Source organism: Hirundo rustica, chromosome 8, assembly GCF_015227805.2.
Source record: "Hirundo rustica isolate bHirRus1 chromosome 8, bHirRus1.pri.v3, whole genome shotgun sequence".
Classification (NCBI taxonomy): Eukaryota; Metazoa; Chordata; class Aves; order Passeriformes; family Hirundinidae; genus Hirundo; species Hirundo rustica.
The window spans coordinates 27,054,477-27,071,361 of NC_053457.1; the positions used below are offsets into that span (position 1 = coordinate 27,054,477).

At 36.6% G+C, this 16,885-nt stretch overlaps 1 protein-coding gene across 6 annotated transcripts in view; it reads left to right on the top strand.

The window, feature by feature from the left end:
* The window catches only part of VTI1A (vesicle transport through interaction with t-SNAREs 1A), a 257,176-nt gene that overhangs the window by 34,859 nt on the left and 205,432 nt on the right, over window positions 1-16,885 (top strand). For all 6 annotated transcript variants that reach the window (XM_040070812.2, XM_040070814.2, XM_040070816.2 and 3 more), the window contains exon 4: window positions 15,922-15,999. In XM_040070812.2, the coding sequence (XP_039926746.1) occupies window positions 15,922-15,999 (78 nt within the window). The remainder of the gene's footprint in view (window positions 1-15,921; window positions 16,000-16,885) is intronic.

Sequence of the window (16,885 nt, forward strand, 5' to 3'; positions counted from 1 at the left end):
ATAGGAACATTCTCAAGAAAAGCTCTGTAAATGGAAATATTTTTACATTTGTACACTTTGGAGTTGTATGCCTACTTAAAGATAATGCAAACATTAGGCTGTACTTTTGAGTTATTGTTTATACATAACTTATCCGCTGGGAATCAGACCATTACCACTTCACATTTATTTTTAAAATGTAGCACTTACAATATAAGCAACAACCACCTAGAAAACTATCTGGAAATGAGGTACTTTGAAAAATTTTTTAATCAGTTTATGGTAGTTTCTTAGACTCAAAACCGGAGTCTAAGAAATAGTTACACACTTCTCAATCCTTGTATAAAGTCTCATGCTTGTTATTAAATATTAAACACAGTTTATGAATTCATGCAAACCATTACTTTTCTTAGATACAATTTTTTTATAAAGTGCTCTGTTAGTAGCGCAGGGGGGTTGCTTTGTGTGAAGAAGTATTTTGTGGTCTACTGAGTGTGACAATGAAGTTCACTCAGAATGTTAGGTTTTTTTTAGTATAGCTATGTAACTGCAGAGCAAGCCTAGTATTTTCCCCTTAGCACTTCTATTAATGAGAAACAGTGTTGTCTAATATCCCTGCATTGCTGGTAATTCAGTAGGTCTCAAATAACTCCCTCAGGCCTGGTGGCCATACTGTGACAGATGCTTTAAAGTCAGAAAGATGTCCTCTCTGCACAAAGAACTTGAGTATCTGACCTTTGCATTGGCATTGCTAGTGAAGGGTATGCCCACATTGATGATATCAGGTTTATGCAACAGCACAGTTGTACTTCTTTTAAAATAAAGCAGTATTTTGTTTTACTATGTTGTGTTCCTAATAATTAAATTTAAAAACTTTAAAACTTAAGTGCTTGTTCTTTAGACTTTCAGCCACGTTCCTCCATGAGATGTTGTGTCAAAGAGTGTATTGATGCAGCCACATAGCTGGTGTTCATATATTTCCTACTCATTCAATAGGAAAATATGATAGGAATGCTGTCCTTGTGCGGTGAGAAAAGTTTGATATTTTCCCCAAATCAAGTCTCATTAGAAAGAACTTGAGCCACTGAGATTTGAAAGGGTTTGTATTATAAAGTTCTATCTTGCCAGGGAAGGAGCTTTCTTACATTTTCTGTTGAAAAAGTAATCAATTGATCAATCTCTTCCCATCTCCCTTGTATATTTGTTCACCAAAGGGTTTCATCACATGCCAATTTTACAAAATTCAAGTCAAAAGATGCAGGTAGATCTTGTGTACTTACGCTTCAGCTTCTGAATTCCACATAAAAGAGTCATAACCCCACAAAGAAAGTATTAAAACTTTAGATCTTAGCAGAATGGTATTTTTCCCAGTGTATGAGAAAAAGACAATGACCACAGGAAGCAGGTAGCTGTGTGCTTCTGTACATTGTATAGCTTCCATCAATACAGTTTATATAGTCTTCCACGACACACAGCTTTTGCTCTAAAGACACGTTAGGATTTTTTTAAGTTCATGTATTGATTGTAAATCAGACAGGTATGGATTGAATAGCAAATAATCCCCACCATAATTTCAAATCAATTTTGTAACAATGTGAAAAAAATTCTGCACTGCCAAATGCTTTATTTAATGTCACGGGAAATAATGAAATCATCATTCAAAATTACGTTAGTTTTGCTTTCTTTCATCTTCCATTTACTAAGCAGGAGTAGAATGACATGTATTTATCTGTGCAGCTATATTGCCTGTGTTATGTATGTTATCTCTCATTTTGATCTGTAAATACATAGTTCCCTTTCCAGACTTGTTCTCTAATGTGGTCATACCAAGAGTTGACTCTAATACAAGCAGGGACAAGGGCTGGCATCACCTCTGTGCTGCCCATCACACAGATCTCTCAACACGTATGTAGGATTGAGAGAGCAAAGGCCAAGAGTGGAACATCCTACATTTGTACTTACTCCCGTAAGATAGGAAATACAGCCATCAAGCTTCTAGGTTCATCATGGTAGCATTCAACAAAATCCATCTTGATTCTTGGTCTTAGGGCCAAGGCTGAGATGCTGAGTTTCTGTAGCTGCTCAAAGTTCAATGAAACCTGTTTATCATCTCTTATGTTTTTAAAAGTAAACTGGAAAGTGGCTGCTCTGTATTTGCTACAAAACTAGGCTGTCACCGTTTTAGTTAGTATTAATTATCTGACTAATGCCATACATTTATACTATTATATATAAATTAATTTATAAGGATAAATGTTGTGTTGTAGGCCTTCATTGTTCCCTTGCTCACTTTTTTGTGATGGTTCTGTGTAAAGTTTCTCTGGAATGTCTTAAAATTATGGGAAGAGGTAGTTTCCCTGTAGTTTCAAAATCACTGTATACACTGTACAGATAATGGAATGATCTAACAGAAATGAAATTAAAATATTTTTCCGCTTGCTTTATTTTTCTAGTATTACTTGTTTGCTAAAAGTGTATTATGCAGACATTTTTTTATAAATTTTGCCAGGAGATGACTTTCAAGAAGATAAATAGTTCTTTTTACTTGATTTTGTACACTCTTTCTCTCAGTGTAGTTATTGGTGGTATTTTTTTTTTGTTCATTAGGGTGGTGGAATTTTTATGTAATTTTATTCCTAACAGTGCTCAATGTTACATTATTATTTCACATTGCTTTTTTTGGCATTATAATTTCTAAGGTAAGAAATTACAGTCACAAAGACAAGATTGGAAATTGTTTTATCTGTCAGGGTAGGAGGTAGAATATAAGTGAACATACTGAGTTTTTCCACGTAGTTAAAAACCAAAATGAGCCCCCAAAACATTGCAAGCAGCAGAAAAAGAAACAGAAAAAAAAATGTTTATTAGACAAATTTCATTCCAATTAGCTTGTAGATGAAAGTTTGTATTTTAAGTGCTATAATCCATAAAAGAAAAGTAATTCCTAGGTCTGTGTAGCATACTACCAAGTTTCAGAGGGAAAGTGTTTTCAAGGTCTTTTCATAAATGGTGTGTTATGGAAAGGGGTCACTCGAAAAGGAATAATTACGGAGTGATCAGAAGATTTCTTTGAAAAGATTGTGCTAGACCTTCTGTGTGGTTTGTGGAAGAACAGAAATAAGTTTTGCTCCTAGGGTGGGCTAACAAAATGTATTGTGTTTTTGCAGCTACTTCTATCTTTGCCCAAAAAGATGCATGCATCACCTCGCAGTGCACTCAGCTCTGTAAGGTCATTGCCTCGAAAGCAGATCTGGGAGTTGTTAGAAGTACAACACGCTGCTGCATCGTTTGACCAACTGCAAAAGTTTACTTTTGAACTCTAATGAGTCTTTGCTCATCTCCTCTCTTAGCACTACCAGTTGTTAAATAATTAATTCCTCTTTGATTGTACCCCTTTATGTGCTTTTATAAACTTATTTGTACTATTTTGTGTTGTATGTTATTTGTACTCAGCCTCTTTTTGTTTCAGAGCATGGAGTTACCAGAAAGAATTAATTTGAGGAACATTTTTCCACCCTTTGTGTAGTGCTCATACTGAGGATCTGTGATCTACAGTAATTCTTATTCATTTGGAATATAGTAATTTGTTCCTGTCAGCACAGGGGCTGGTTTGTTGTTTTAAATTGCTGACTTTTGTTTTTGCTGGCGTGCTCCCCAATACAAATTGAACATCTGACAAAAATCTATTTGTATGACAATTCAGTCGAGATAGGTGCTCTGTGTTGCCGAACAGTACAATTTGGGGTCCCCAAGATAAAAGTTGACTGAATGCCAAGATTCTAGTAGAGCTTGTTTGTACAGATAACGGAGGTAATCCATATTCCTCGGGTCTGTAAATCAGACAGACAAAGGAGAAATATGTATGTGCGCCCTTCTCTTTGAGATAGTGGACTGGTAGTTTCTTCTTAATACCATGGGACTATTCAGCCCTGGAGAAAAACAGGACACAGACAACACCAGGGATGTCCCTGTATGAGGTTAGAATGATTGGGGGTGTCTGAGTGCTTCCCCCCTTTAGCAGATAGTGTTAAATAAATTACTCTGTGGGTCTGGTTTGTGGCTTTGTGGCAATTTCTGTGATTATGTGGTTTTGTCTGTTTAGTCAAAGTGGATCCATGATATGCTGGAAGAGGAAGTCAGCCACTAGGTCTTGACTGGTTTTCCCAGAGTGATACAAACAAATGTGTCAGCTTTAGTGGCCATCTATGGAAATACTTTTTAGGGAATCACATACTGGTTCCTACTGATCCCCTGCAATGATTCTTTCAGGATGTAATAAATGACTGAAATGTTCTCTTTTTGATGAGGTGTTTAGATCCAAAAAGTGAAATACAAACTAGGAATCCCAATGGCATAGCAAACGCTTTCTGATAGAACTTTTTAAGGTGCAATATTTGCTTTTCATCCTTGAATAAGAATATACCTCTAGTCAGCTGTGTGCAGCTTCCCATTTTCCTGCTTAACTGTGGAATCTCTTATGTTTTGGAGTTAATGCTCAAGTATCAGTCTTGTGATTCACTGCAGGATCCTGTATTATCAGGTGTATACATCTTGTTTTAAGGAAAAAAAAAGTATAAATTGTCACTCAACAACATTCTAAAGTTTTTCTGTGAAGCCACTACTTCAGAAGTCTTTGAAATCTGTTGTGATCCTGTCATAAAGGTTGTCACTGTCCTGTAGAACCATAGAGCTGCTCATAGCAGTGGACAGTGGTAATGGAAAAATGGCACTTCCAGATGATCACTCCTGTTTGTTGTGCAGCATATGCTGCTGTGGGAGATCTGGAAGAGGGAATTTAGGAGAGGACCCAAATATCTGAGGGAAGGAACCAGTAGGAAATAACAGAATGAATGGTGGGAAAGGGAACAAAATACGATGTTTCATTATTCACACTTTGTGCTAGATAAAGGTAAGTATGATTGCACTGGAGCCAGCATAAGTAGAGGTAAGAAGGTACAAACTGTGAAAGGTATAAGACAGAAAATTGTTTAATGATGGGGAAAGAATGGCAGGTCTAACATCTGAGATTTTAGTGCAATAGTTGTTATCGCTCTCTAGCTTTGTGAGAGTTCATTTTTATGTTGAAATTTTAACCTGAGTTTATTGCATAAATTTGAGTCTGTCCTTGAATACTCAGGACTCAGAAACCCAGATATGTGCTATGCAATGGATTTTTTTTTTGCTTTAGTTCCTTATATTCTCTCTACATTGGTTTTGCATGTCAGGTTCATGAGTTGGCGTTGAAACTATTATGTTTGCCATATGCTATCAAACTTTGTTTGGCTTTGTATCAGATCATCTGTGTTTGATGCTAACAGCTTTGTTATACCAGAAGTTTCTACACTGTACCATGCAAGAACAGCTGCTGGGGTGGAGGGACAGATGTTTGGTCAAATGGTACTGGGCCTTTCTTGCACTTCAAAGGAGCTGAGCAGAGATATAATATGACTGTAGAGTGTAGTTCTATTTTTCTAATATGAATAATTTGAATATTTGCCATAGTTTGTTAGGAGATTGGGAGAACAACTGACTTGTCTGAGCTGAAATTGGAAAGTGATTAAGTAATCTTTCTCTTATTCTGGAATTCACCATGTAAAAATGAGATCCTCAGTATTAAATTTTTATTGCCAAAATGTGCTCCATAGAAGAGATCTTACAACACCCTGTGATACAAATTAATTGCTTTTGATACTTTAATTGTTAGCTTCTTTGTTTGGAATTTCGCTACAGTTTTTTCAGGTGAAAAGTGGGATAACTTTTGCATTTAATCTTTGTCCTAATGCAGAGATCTGAACATCCTTCTTGTGCATGAATGCTGTTCTTCAGTTGCTATTTAAATAAGAGGTATTATTTAAGCAGTAACCATCAAGGTTTATTATTAAGTGTGAAGCTCTTAAATATACCTCAAACTCCCTGAACTGCTGATCAACAGAAACAGGCAGCATTTACTGAAATGAGAATAATTCCATCCCTGCTCTATTTCTTAAGATTTCCCCTTATTATCCATTAATGGCCACTATGGGAGGCAGTACAAGTTCTGGACTAATTGAAGCTTAGACTGAGATAACAGCCTTTATGCAGTCATACATCAAGTGAGACTTTCCTTAAAGTTCACAGTACATTGTCTTGACAGTGAAATTCTAGGCAGCTATAAACAAGATCAATAGAAATGTGTAAGCACTGTTGGTGACAACATAGGAACAGGGACAAAACAGAAATACTCGGTGAATTTTTAGAGTTTGGACATCAGTATTTAATGTGAAATGAGCTACTGCCAGTATTGGTGTTGCTCATTATTCTTTGTGTGGCATGCTGGTCCACTTGGAGACAGAATTCCTGACTATGCCACAGGTAACAGGAAAAACCAACAAGTTAGATGAAGCTTGTCTATCAGACACTTTAAATGCCAATATGAGTAGGTATCAATATTTTCTATAGCTATACAGCCTTTCCCTTACACTGTATTATTAGGCTTATGACTTGAGCTCTGAAGAAATGAGCAAAGTAGGGAATAGGTTAGTATGGTTGTTTTCTATATAGATATGTGTATTATAATAATATTTACTCATCCATTTAGAAATTAATATTTTAATAAGTATTTTCACTCATGGGGAGACTGAAAAGTGGAGAGGCAGTACAAAAAGGAGGAGGACTTTTTGTTGATAAATTAGAGGTAGTGGGTTTTTGATAAATTAGAGGTAGTGGATTAGTTACTGACTTTTATCTCAGGTAGTGTAAAACAAGAACTGCTTATCATCAGCTTGTGCTAAACTAGAAAATACCATGTCTGAACATTGGGCTAGTATTTTACCATATTAGCTATTGATTTAACACAGCATGAAACCACTGGTGCTGTCCCAGTAGTGCCTGGTGGGGAGCAGTGAAAGTACAGATTTACTCCCCCATCAATCTGCTGCAAACTTCAAAGCTAAATTGTGGCCATTTAACTACTAAAATTACTAATTTCAGACAATTTTTGTCTTTTTCAGGCAAGGCAACATGTCTGTCTGCAAGTACATATGTTCTAGAAAGAGGCAGAGGAATGTCATCTAAATCCCGTCAGGGAAAAATAATAAATTCAGGAAGCGTGAATAGCGAGATCCAAAAATGAGTTTTGATAGGGCTCTGTTATACACAAAGTATTTTCATTTTCCTTTTCATTAATCAATAGTTTGAGCTAATGTGCTTATAGCTCAGAATGTTTCCAGTGAAGTACACAGAATGAGTTCCTTCTGGGTGTATTTGTATGCAAACTATCATAATTATACCTTGGGTCTATTTGTTCTTTGCATCAAGCATTATTTTGTTTTTATTTAATGGTGAAGTAATAAACTATCTAATACTCTCATGGAATAGGGTTCTTTGCATTGTGATTAATATTCTTAGAGATCAACTGAAAATTTCTTATTCTGTGTGTCCAGAAATTAAAAAAACATATATTGATATATGCTGCTGAGAGTGTGTGTGCTCAGTAAAAAAGGACAGTGTCTAAAAATAGATTTTTAGGGACTAAGAAGAATTTTTGGAAAGGTTTGCTTAAGTTTTTTTGATTTAAAATAGATCTTATCAGAGTAGCGCAAATGTAGGTGGGACAATTCAGCTGCCTTAGAAACATCTCATTCTCCCTGCCCTCATTCTGGATGTCCAAAATGAGATCTGACTTTATGGCTTCATTTTGGTTTTTACACAAGGAGTTCATAGTGGACAAAATGTATAATTTATTAAGAGAACTGAGCTCTGTAGCAAAATTGTACTTTTAATTGGGAAGCCTAAAAAATACCGTCTTTCCTGGGCTCTGCCTACTGTTAGAAATCCAGGGAGTGGGAGAGCTGAAAAAGATGATGGCAGTGTTCAAAAATGGCAACTGGTTCAGCCCAATTACAGGTTTTCATTTACAGTTGCTGATGTCCATAGTGTGAAACCAGAGAATGTAAGTACAGACTGATAAAGGCAATTAAGTAGCAAATAGAGGAAGGAAGTAAAACTTGGATGCTTTTTATCTGGGAAAGGAGGGAGCTGGTGGAACGTACCAGCAGGTGTCTTGTTACTGTTAGCAATGGGAACCTGGGTTCCAGATGGAGATACTGGCTGAAACAAAGGTATTTTAATGAACATTTAATGTTTTGGTTTATCTGAGATGTTTATCATCCTTCACCATGAACTAATTAGTTAGAAAATTGTGAGCCTCCTTAAGATTTTTTCCTCCTTTGTTTTACTGTTTTTGGGAGCACTCTCTTTACAAGTTGGCATTCTTATTAAACTTCCTCCCTTGGAGGAAAATGGCTCTATATTTTTATTTTCTCAGTTCGTCTGTCTGTTGGTCCAACACACTGGAGTTTATCTTCTATCTCCAGGGTTTAGAAAACATTTATGTTAATTACACACTTAGCACATAGCATAAAGTCTTTGGACCACAAAACAGTCTGAAGTACATGATTCTGATGTATAGCTGCTCCTTGCCACTTAAATAGCATTAGTTGGATAAATGAAGCTGTGTGGTAAAATAGACTTTATTTAAAAAGGCACAAAACCAAACTCATAGTAATAAAAGAAACCACTAAAATATGACTTAGGTCATTTCAGCAAGGAGATGAGTTGAGATGACCATTAAAGATTTCATAAAAGAAACACAAGCTTTGTAGTGTGCTTCTAAAAGGCGCTGGGAGTTCTCTGTTCCACCATTATCTTGAACAATTTTCCCTAAAAGGTAGTTTTGCAGAGAAACTTGTAATTCTTATATGTATATACTATATTTCAAAGACCTGCTGTAGTTAAACCATTCCCAAAATAAGCTTATTTTTGTAGCCTAGTTCAGCTGGCCTTTAAATCGAACTTATTCAGATCTCACAGAGACTTCTATAGAAAGCCAGCGGCCTGTATGATATTAGTGACAGACTTCCAATGCCTCACATGACTCTTTAAAATCTGCTTTAGGGGGGTGAGGGTCTTCCAGGATTTGACATAGTAAATTAATTGGTTTTAGTGATCATATTGATATCCTTAAGTATTTCTGCAGGTTAGCCTGAACATGAACTGAGGATCAGCTTATCCGTCAAGAACGCTGGCTTGGTTTTGGCTCTTCCTGTTCTTTGCATACAGATGGGTTTTTTTTTAAGGCCACAGTCTGGATGTGTCCTTTTTCACTTTGAGACCAATTGTGAATCTATACTCTAAATAGCAGAATTTATCCCACTTAGTCCCCCTACACCCAAATTAATTGTCAATATGTAGATTCCTTTGAACCTGCATCAGGTGTGGTCTTTCACCTGCGGTATCTTTATTATCAAACTGTTGTCTGAGGTGGGAAGAGAGGGTGTTTCCCCCTCTCTAGCCTTACTCTTTTTTATTCCAGCAATGACTGTAGTAAAGAAGGATCTGCAACTTGTAAAACCTTTGTCAGCAAATTAACCAACACGTGTGCTATATGTATCAAAGCAAAAGGCGCAACAGCCAACTTTGAATTTAACAATCTAAATTATCAGACTGGTCTTTGAACACGTGCAGGGTGGTTACAAGGAAGCAACAGGCTTTTCAGGAAGGAGGGTCTGAGAAGGAATGAATTTGTGTGATCTCATGCACAATTTAAAGGAATTTCCACTGGCTGAATAGACAAGTTGGTTAACTCAGGCAGCTAAGTAGATGTGTAAAGATGGGCTTTGTAATGAAAGATGATAGTTTAATAATGGTCATTTGAAGGAATCCATAGAAGGGGGTTAGATGAAATACTGAAATTAGAGTACTGAAAAGCACATTACAGGAACAGACTGTGAGCTGTGGGTAACAGTGGACAGTGGAATAACTGCAAGTCAGCAGTGCAGAGGTCATGCAGCACTGTTGGCCTACAGAGATGTTACAGTTAAATTTGCAGATGTACCCAGTCTGCCTTCCTGCAGCAGCTGATGCCTGGCACATTTTGAGATTATGGCACAGGAGTTAAAAAGGCTGGCAAACTGCTGTGCAGAACAGCCCAGCACTAAAGGCACCTTGGAGAAACTAAATTCTGATGTAAGGATAAAATACTGTATATGGAGGGACCAAGGTTTGAAATTAGTATGTGGTAATTCAAACAAGCAAAGATGAGTGGTTATAATAATAAAAAAAAAAAAAAAAATTGATTTATATGACAGGCTAAGAGGAGTTATTCCTTGTTGGGTTTGGAGAGTACTATTCAAGCCCAAACAGTACCCAACTGAAGATTTCTGTGCTTGGATTAATAACTGTTGTATTGCATTATGTTAGATTTCTTTAGATATCTCCATAGATTCCCATAGTGGTCAGAGTGGCTATTTGAACATTCTCTAAAAACAGAATGAGGCAGAGGTCAGCTAGTTCCAAGCTCCTGATTTTTGAAAAATCTTTGTTTCTGGGTTGTTAAGTTTAGAAGCTTGAGTTCAGATAAATAAAAGCTGCTTTTCTAAATAGAACTGTCTTTTTCACAGTAGGAATCATCCTCTGTTACTCCGTAAATTCCCAGAATCAGTGAATTTCAGTTCTCTCTCAGGTCACCTGTTTCCTTCCCTACCCACAGCAGGTGCAATGTAGCAGTTCAGGCACCTGCCCTGCTGCTGGCATACGTGATCCACTGGTCATGAGTTTGAGGTGGAAGTAGTTTTGTGGGCAGAAGCTGCATTTTTTCACAATCAACGTAACAAAATGTGTTGTATCCTCACGGGGGTTTGCTTGACCTTCCTCCCTGCCTTCACCCCATAATGAAACTAAAAGTGTGTTTGCTTACTGAAAAGAAGATTTATGGACCTGTGACATCTATTTAAGATGGGTGATAGTATCTCTGCATTAATTTCACATTAGCACATGAAGTTTGATTTCTCTCCGCTGTTGCAGGGAGCTGTTGACTTTTGACAGGGTGGCAGAACACGGTGTTTTTGTGTTTCAGAGTTGCCTGCAGCCTCTTCTCTGCGTGTGCAGGGAGGGAGGCAGTGCTGGGGGTGGCTGAGACATTGACCTTTGCCAGCTGATGTCTACTGTTAAATCAATTCTTTCAAACAGAAGTTTCAGTGGATTTGTGGAATAATTTTTATTTACTTTTGGACAGAAATGTATCCATTTGGTTGGGGGGGGTTTTCAGTTTTCTTAAGGAAATGCTTGGAAGTTCAGCATTGCATCTGGTTGCATGTTAGCACAATTTTCCTGCCTCATGCACCCGATTGCTAAAGATTTAGCTACCTAGTAATGGGAAACCCCTTCAGAATTGCATTCTGAAGTGTCAAACCTGTTGTTCCCTGATCACCTTTACAGAGAAATTTAGTTTTGAAAGTGAAATAAAAGTTTTGAAAACTGAAGTTTGAACACAATTTTTCATATTGAAAATAAATTCCGATTTCCTTTATTTAATAGGAACTCAGTTTTGGCTTCTGTTTCAATATAAGTTTTAAGATTGTTAAGTAGAGCCACTTTTCCTCTAAAGTTGTTAAAGTGTATCTTTTCTATTGGTGTTCAGCAAAAAAAAAAATACTTAAATACCTATTCCAAAAGGCAGAGATGAAAGTGTATATTCTGCAGTGTTTCCCTGTCCATTTGGGTATCAGGTCCCTTTTTTCACCTTGCTTGTAGTAAGACCAATGGCAGAAGTGACTACTGTCAAAAAACAAAAAATAAAATCTGATGTATTCCTACAAATTATTTCTGGTTATGTTAATCTCAAGTATTTATTTACACTTAGAGCAGGGCCAAACTCTGAAACAGATGCCTGGAGATTTTTTGAAAACATTTATGTGTACTTGGAAATTCTAATAAATTTTGTATGAAAACAGATGTTTGTGGATAAATAAACCTTTTTGTTGTTTACACATATTCCACCAGAAAAATCTGTTTAATCTGTTCTTAAAACATTGAGCCTGAAAAATTGAGAGGTTGGGATAAAAGGACCTGCTAAGTCTTTTTGTCTGAAATGCACCTATGTCTGCTCATCTGTTCAGGGGCTGCTTAGCGTTTAGGAGAGGGAAAGCTATTCTTTAGTTCATGTATGAAAATGTACAATACTTTATATCAATTATTTGGCTGATTGCTGGAAGTGCATTGGAGTGAGGGGGCACTGGCTACTTCTGGCCTTCACTAATGGGAATGTTTCAGAATGTGGATGGTAATTAAAGTATAGAATGCGGAAAATTAGGCCAAAATTGAATAGAAGTGAATAAGTATGTGTTCTGTTGTGCAGATGTTGGAAATAGATTATTTTGGATACCTCTTTCTATCTACATCTTATTTGGTTACTGTGTAAAATTCGGTCATACACCATGTAGATTGTTTCTCTTCCCATTACCTTCTCTGTTTTTATGTTGTGATGTATCTGTATAGGTAGTAATTTAGCAAAATATCCTGTCTGCCAGGTATGGGAACTAGCTGATTGTATTGTAATACCAGATCATTACTTAATTCATATGCAACCTAGCCTAGCACATGGAAAGCATTATAAATCTATTTACAGTGTGGCTGGTCTGATGATAACATTGTATTAAATTCCCAGGTGAGGCAATTTAAGCAATTGCTTTGCCATGTGTAGGCCATGGAAATTAACTTCTCATATGCTTTAGTAATAGAGGAACTTCATTGGTATGCTCAGATTAGTGGTAGAGGAGAATTCTTACAGTCTGGTTACGTGTACCCTGCTTCACATGTAGAATCATACAGGGGGGTGGTACTGCGGATCACAGATCTTAATTAGTTTAAGCTGAGTTAATTCATTTCAATTCTAATTTAACTGGGCTTGCCTATGAACACATTCAGTTCTATTGGGAAATGTTAAGGCTTGGGTCAAGTAGACAGATTGTTTAAAGCCAAATTGCCAGACAGAACCGAGCAAGTGTATCTGTTTGAACAGGGCTTTAAGGAAATCACCCAATCAGTATGCAAAAATCCTGTTCATAAACCAAGAGAGATCTGCCTGGAATCAGGAATTCTTCCTTGTCAGAAGGTCTGGATACTGTAGTACATTTAAAACAGCCCCTGAAACTTTCTGGGTGCTGAAATTCTTGTAGAAAGTAGCTTAACCCTTTTGTGTCTCTGTGTTTGGGCACATGCTACGCTCAAATGCAAACACATTCACTGAGCAAAACCACTTGTGTGCTTAGACTTTTTGTCTCGGTATACACAAGAAAATATAAAATACAAGGAAAACTTCTCTTTATGACAGAGCTTTGCAGACAAAAACTGCACCCAGAACCTCTTAAACCTGTATTGAGCTGCCCAGAAATGCCTTGGATTACAAACTCTGTAAAGCTTCTGTCTTTTCTAGAAACATACATATAAAGTACCAGTAGACAGTGGTAACTGACAACTAAGACTAAAAATGTTGACAATTTCTTGATTTGCCTGGTTAGCTTATGTATAGAAGTCATTAACTATTTATAAAATGCATTATGAATTGGGTTCCTTCAAACTGTAGCAGAGTGTGTGACATTTCCAGCTCAAACTATCATTCTTGCATTTGGCTAAAGTATATATTTATAAACAGCTGATGGTTATGAACTGAAAAGTAAAAAATAATTTTAAAAAATACTTAATTATTGAGTTCAGACAAGATGAACTAATCTTGATAGCCACATTTAAAAGTGTTAGCCAATAATACTTTAATAAAAATAAGAATAGTATTTCAAGATATTGATATTTTGGACAAGTCCTGAAAGAATAAATGAACACTTTAGTTCAAAGACCTTTCCTTTTATATTATTGATTTATTTGGTAGTGAAACTGTGATCAAAAGTAGTATCAAATTATTTATTGATTATGGTGAAGAGTTATACCTAATTGTAGCCAAGCATTATTTCTTTTAATAAAATTTCTGATTTTCAGATCATGACAGATTATTAAAATAAAAGAACAATGAGACAAATATATTTATTAAGTTCAATGGTGATGATAATAAAGGATTATCAAGGGCCTCTAAAAATTGTATTGCTATTAACATTTGTTTCTTTCCTGTGAAGTATATTTTTTCCTTTCTCTCATGCAGGCTCTTAAGAATGAGAATATCATCAAGTTATATCTCTCAAATAAATGATGTGTAATCAAGGACCATTTCAGTCCCTACATATTATTAGGATGCTTGTTCACTGGACAACAAGCTCATGAAGCATCATGCTCCTCATCTCAGTCTAATAATGATAAATACATTCAACAGTAACAGGATCAATGGGGCTGGGTAATTTTGTGAAATTGGGAGAAACTGTATAGTTGAACTACTAGACCTCAAATGAGGTCTTAAGATTGAATCTTAATCAGAAATGATTAGATATTTATTGGTATATATTTGTAATTTCCTTCCTTGTTTGATGTGTATCAAATAAAAATAGGAAAATAATGTAATTGAGCAATCTATGCCAATTTGTTGGCTTTTTGGTGAGAAGAGAGAAAAACAAAACCTATCTCCATATGATATTCTTGCATACTGTGGAGTGTTTTAGTCCCCCATAGTGATGAAATGAATAATTTAAACAGGCAGCTCTGATACCACAGCCTGTTTAAAGGTTCTCATTTCCTTTAATGCTGTAGACTACTTTAGCTTGGTTAGTATGAAACTGTGACAGCTGAGATCTCCAAAAGATTTGGCACGATTCACCTCTTGCCATGGGTCCACGGTCCAAGGCTTTGTCCTTCCTACTTACATCTGTAGCTTTAGGATATGATCTAGATCTGAGGGCTGGTGAGTGAATCACAAATGTGTAAACATTGTAACGATCATGTTGGTAATAAAGGGGAGCTGCACAACATAAGGAGCTAAAATGTTTTGCTCTGAGGTGACCCGTACAAGGCTTACTTCACTGCTAGGTCCCTTGCACAAAGCGTGACCCACTTCCAAAAACCTCTTTGTTACAAAGGTGATGAATTTCCCTGTGCTCAGTATAATTGCTAGTGGTTTTTTCCTGTGCTTTAGTCACAAGTACAAGTTTTGGCATGATGGCCCAAGCAGGGAAGGTTTGAAGAGGGATTAATTTTTTTCTGAGTTCCTACTGGTGGTCACTTTCATGGCAGGGTGTGAGGGAATCCCCCATCAATAAATGAAGGCCCTACAGCTTACTCCTGTTACTTTTGGGTTTCTTCCTCTGGTGAGGTGTAAAAATTACCATAACTATTCTCAAAAAGAAAAAAAATGAAATGTTCTCACTGTGGACTTCCCCATTACTCTGTTGGCTCCTGTGCTACCTTGGTAATCATAACACATTTGCTTTCCGTTGCTTGGCACTTGATCTAGTTTAGAATCAACATAATTATCAGTTTAAGAATAAATCTGATGCTCATAAGCTGTGAATTTACTTAATATCCTGTCTGTCATAATGATCCTGTGGGTGACTGTCTCAGTTTTGTGGTGTTTCTGTGAACTGCTGAAAAGCAAGATTTTTGTGCTGTTATTGTCTCTCCTTTTTTTCACACTTTAATTTCTGATCCTTTCCCAGCAGTCTTAGCAGCATAGAAAACACTTGTTAATTTTCTACGTCTTTAAATTGAATCAGATACGTCACATATGTGTTGATGAGGTTTGGTATTTGGTTTTTTTTAAACATGGGAAAAACTCGGTCTTCCTTTCCGGTCTTAGTGGCATTGCTGCCATTGCTGTTGTGTTCTGTGGCCTGCTGATAAGTGTTCTGCAGAAAAAATGCATTTGGTTCCTGCACCAACATTTTTTCAATGCTTCTGCTATTATTGTATGTTGCCTCACCATGTTATGTATCTCGAGCTTCACAGGAGCTGCTTTTATTGCTGCAATGTTGAGGGAGTGACTGTCTTAGAAATACTGTAGTTTTGCCATGCAGATTTGTTAAGGTAGAGCAGTTGAAGAACTTTGTAACAAGTTTCACTTGCAGATTTTTATTTTTTTATAATCAAATAGGTATCCATTAGGGGGCTCTCGAGGTTTAAGATGATCAGCCTTGATACCAATGGCTTCGGAGCTTTACTTCCTAACCCTTTTTTCTTTTTGTTTTACAGAAAAGGTCACGAATCGCCTACAGTGATGAGGTGCGGAATGAGCTCCTAGGGGATGACGGGAATTCCTCAGAGAACCAGGTAGGATGCTAATCAAGAAGCCCTAGTGGGTGGCTGGAGGGTGAAGGAGGTCACTGGCACACTGGGCTTCTCAAGCTGCTCCTTAACAGTATTAGCAACAACTCATGTGGAAGTGATACTGTTTAATGCAAAGCTGGGGTCTTAATCAACTTCAAAATGTTTCTTGGAGATCTTACATTTAACCCTTTAACTTGTGATCACTGTCTGCTATCTCAAAAAAAATCTTTTCTTCTCTTTTCTTTATTATTTAGTACTTAAGAAATAACTTGAAACACGCTGTTTGCCGACAAAGCCAAGGTCTTCACCTCAAATGCATGTAAAAGGAATAAAAAAGTACATAATGCAGCTTTGATAATAATGCAGTATAATTAAATCAACACTGGCAGGCAAAACAAATGAAAGTGCGCTCTCAGAATTAGGCAGTATCCCACTCAGTTTCCTTGTGTGACTCCTTCTTTAACCAGATTTTCTCTCCTTTTACCAAAAACACAAGTTGTACTAATAAGAGTGTGCTTTCATAATGCATGTTTTACTAGGATGCAGAGTGCTATCCACCTCTTTTAATGAATGAAAGCTTGATAATCCTGAGGCTTTTTTAAAATCTTGTACCCATATTGTTGTTCTGCATACTACAGTGAGGAGCCTGCTAGACTACTGAAAACTGTAAAGGCAATGCTTTATTCAGGAGACTTTGACCCACCTGTTAATATTTCTTTTTGGGGTGAAACTTGTTTGACCCTCTGTCTGAAAGGAGAATATTTCTTTTCTTTCTGAAATTTATGTTATCGAAGTCTTGTATTTTTTGTTCAAAGTTTTCCTACAGGTCATATTTTCTCTTCTGACCAAATAGAATCCAATTTATTTTGCTAATGAAAGAAAAAATTGT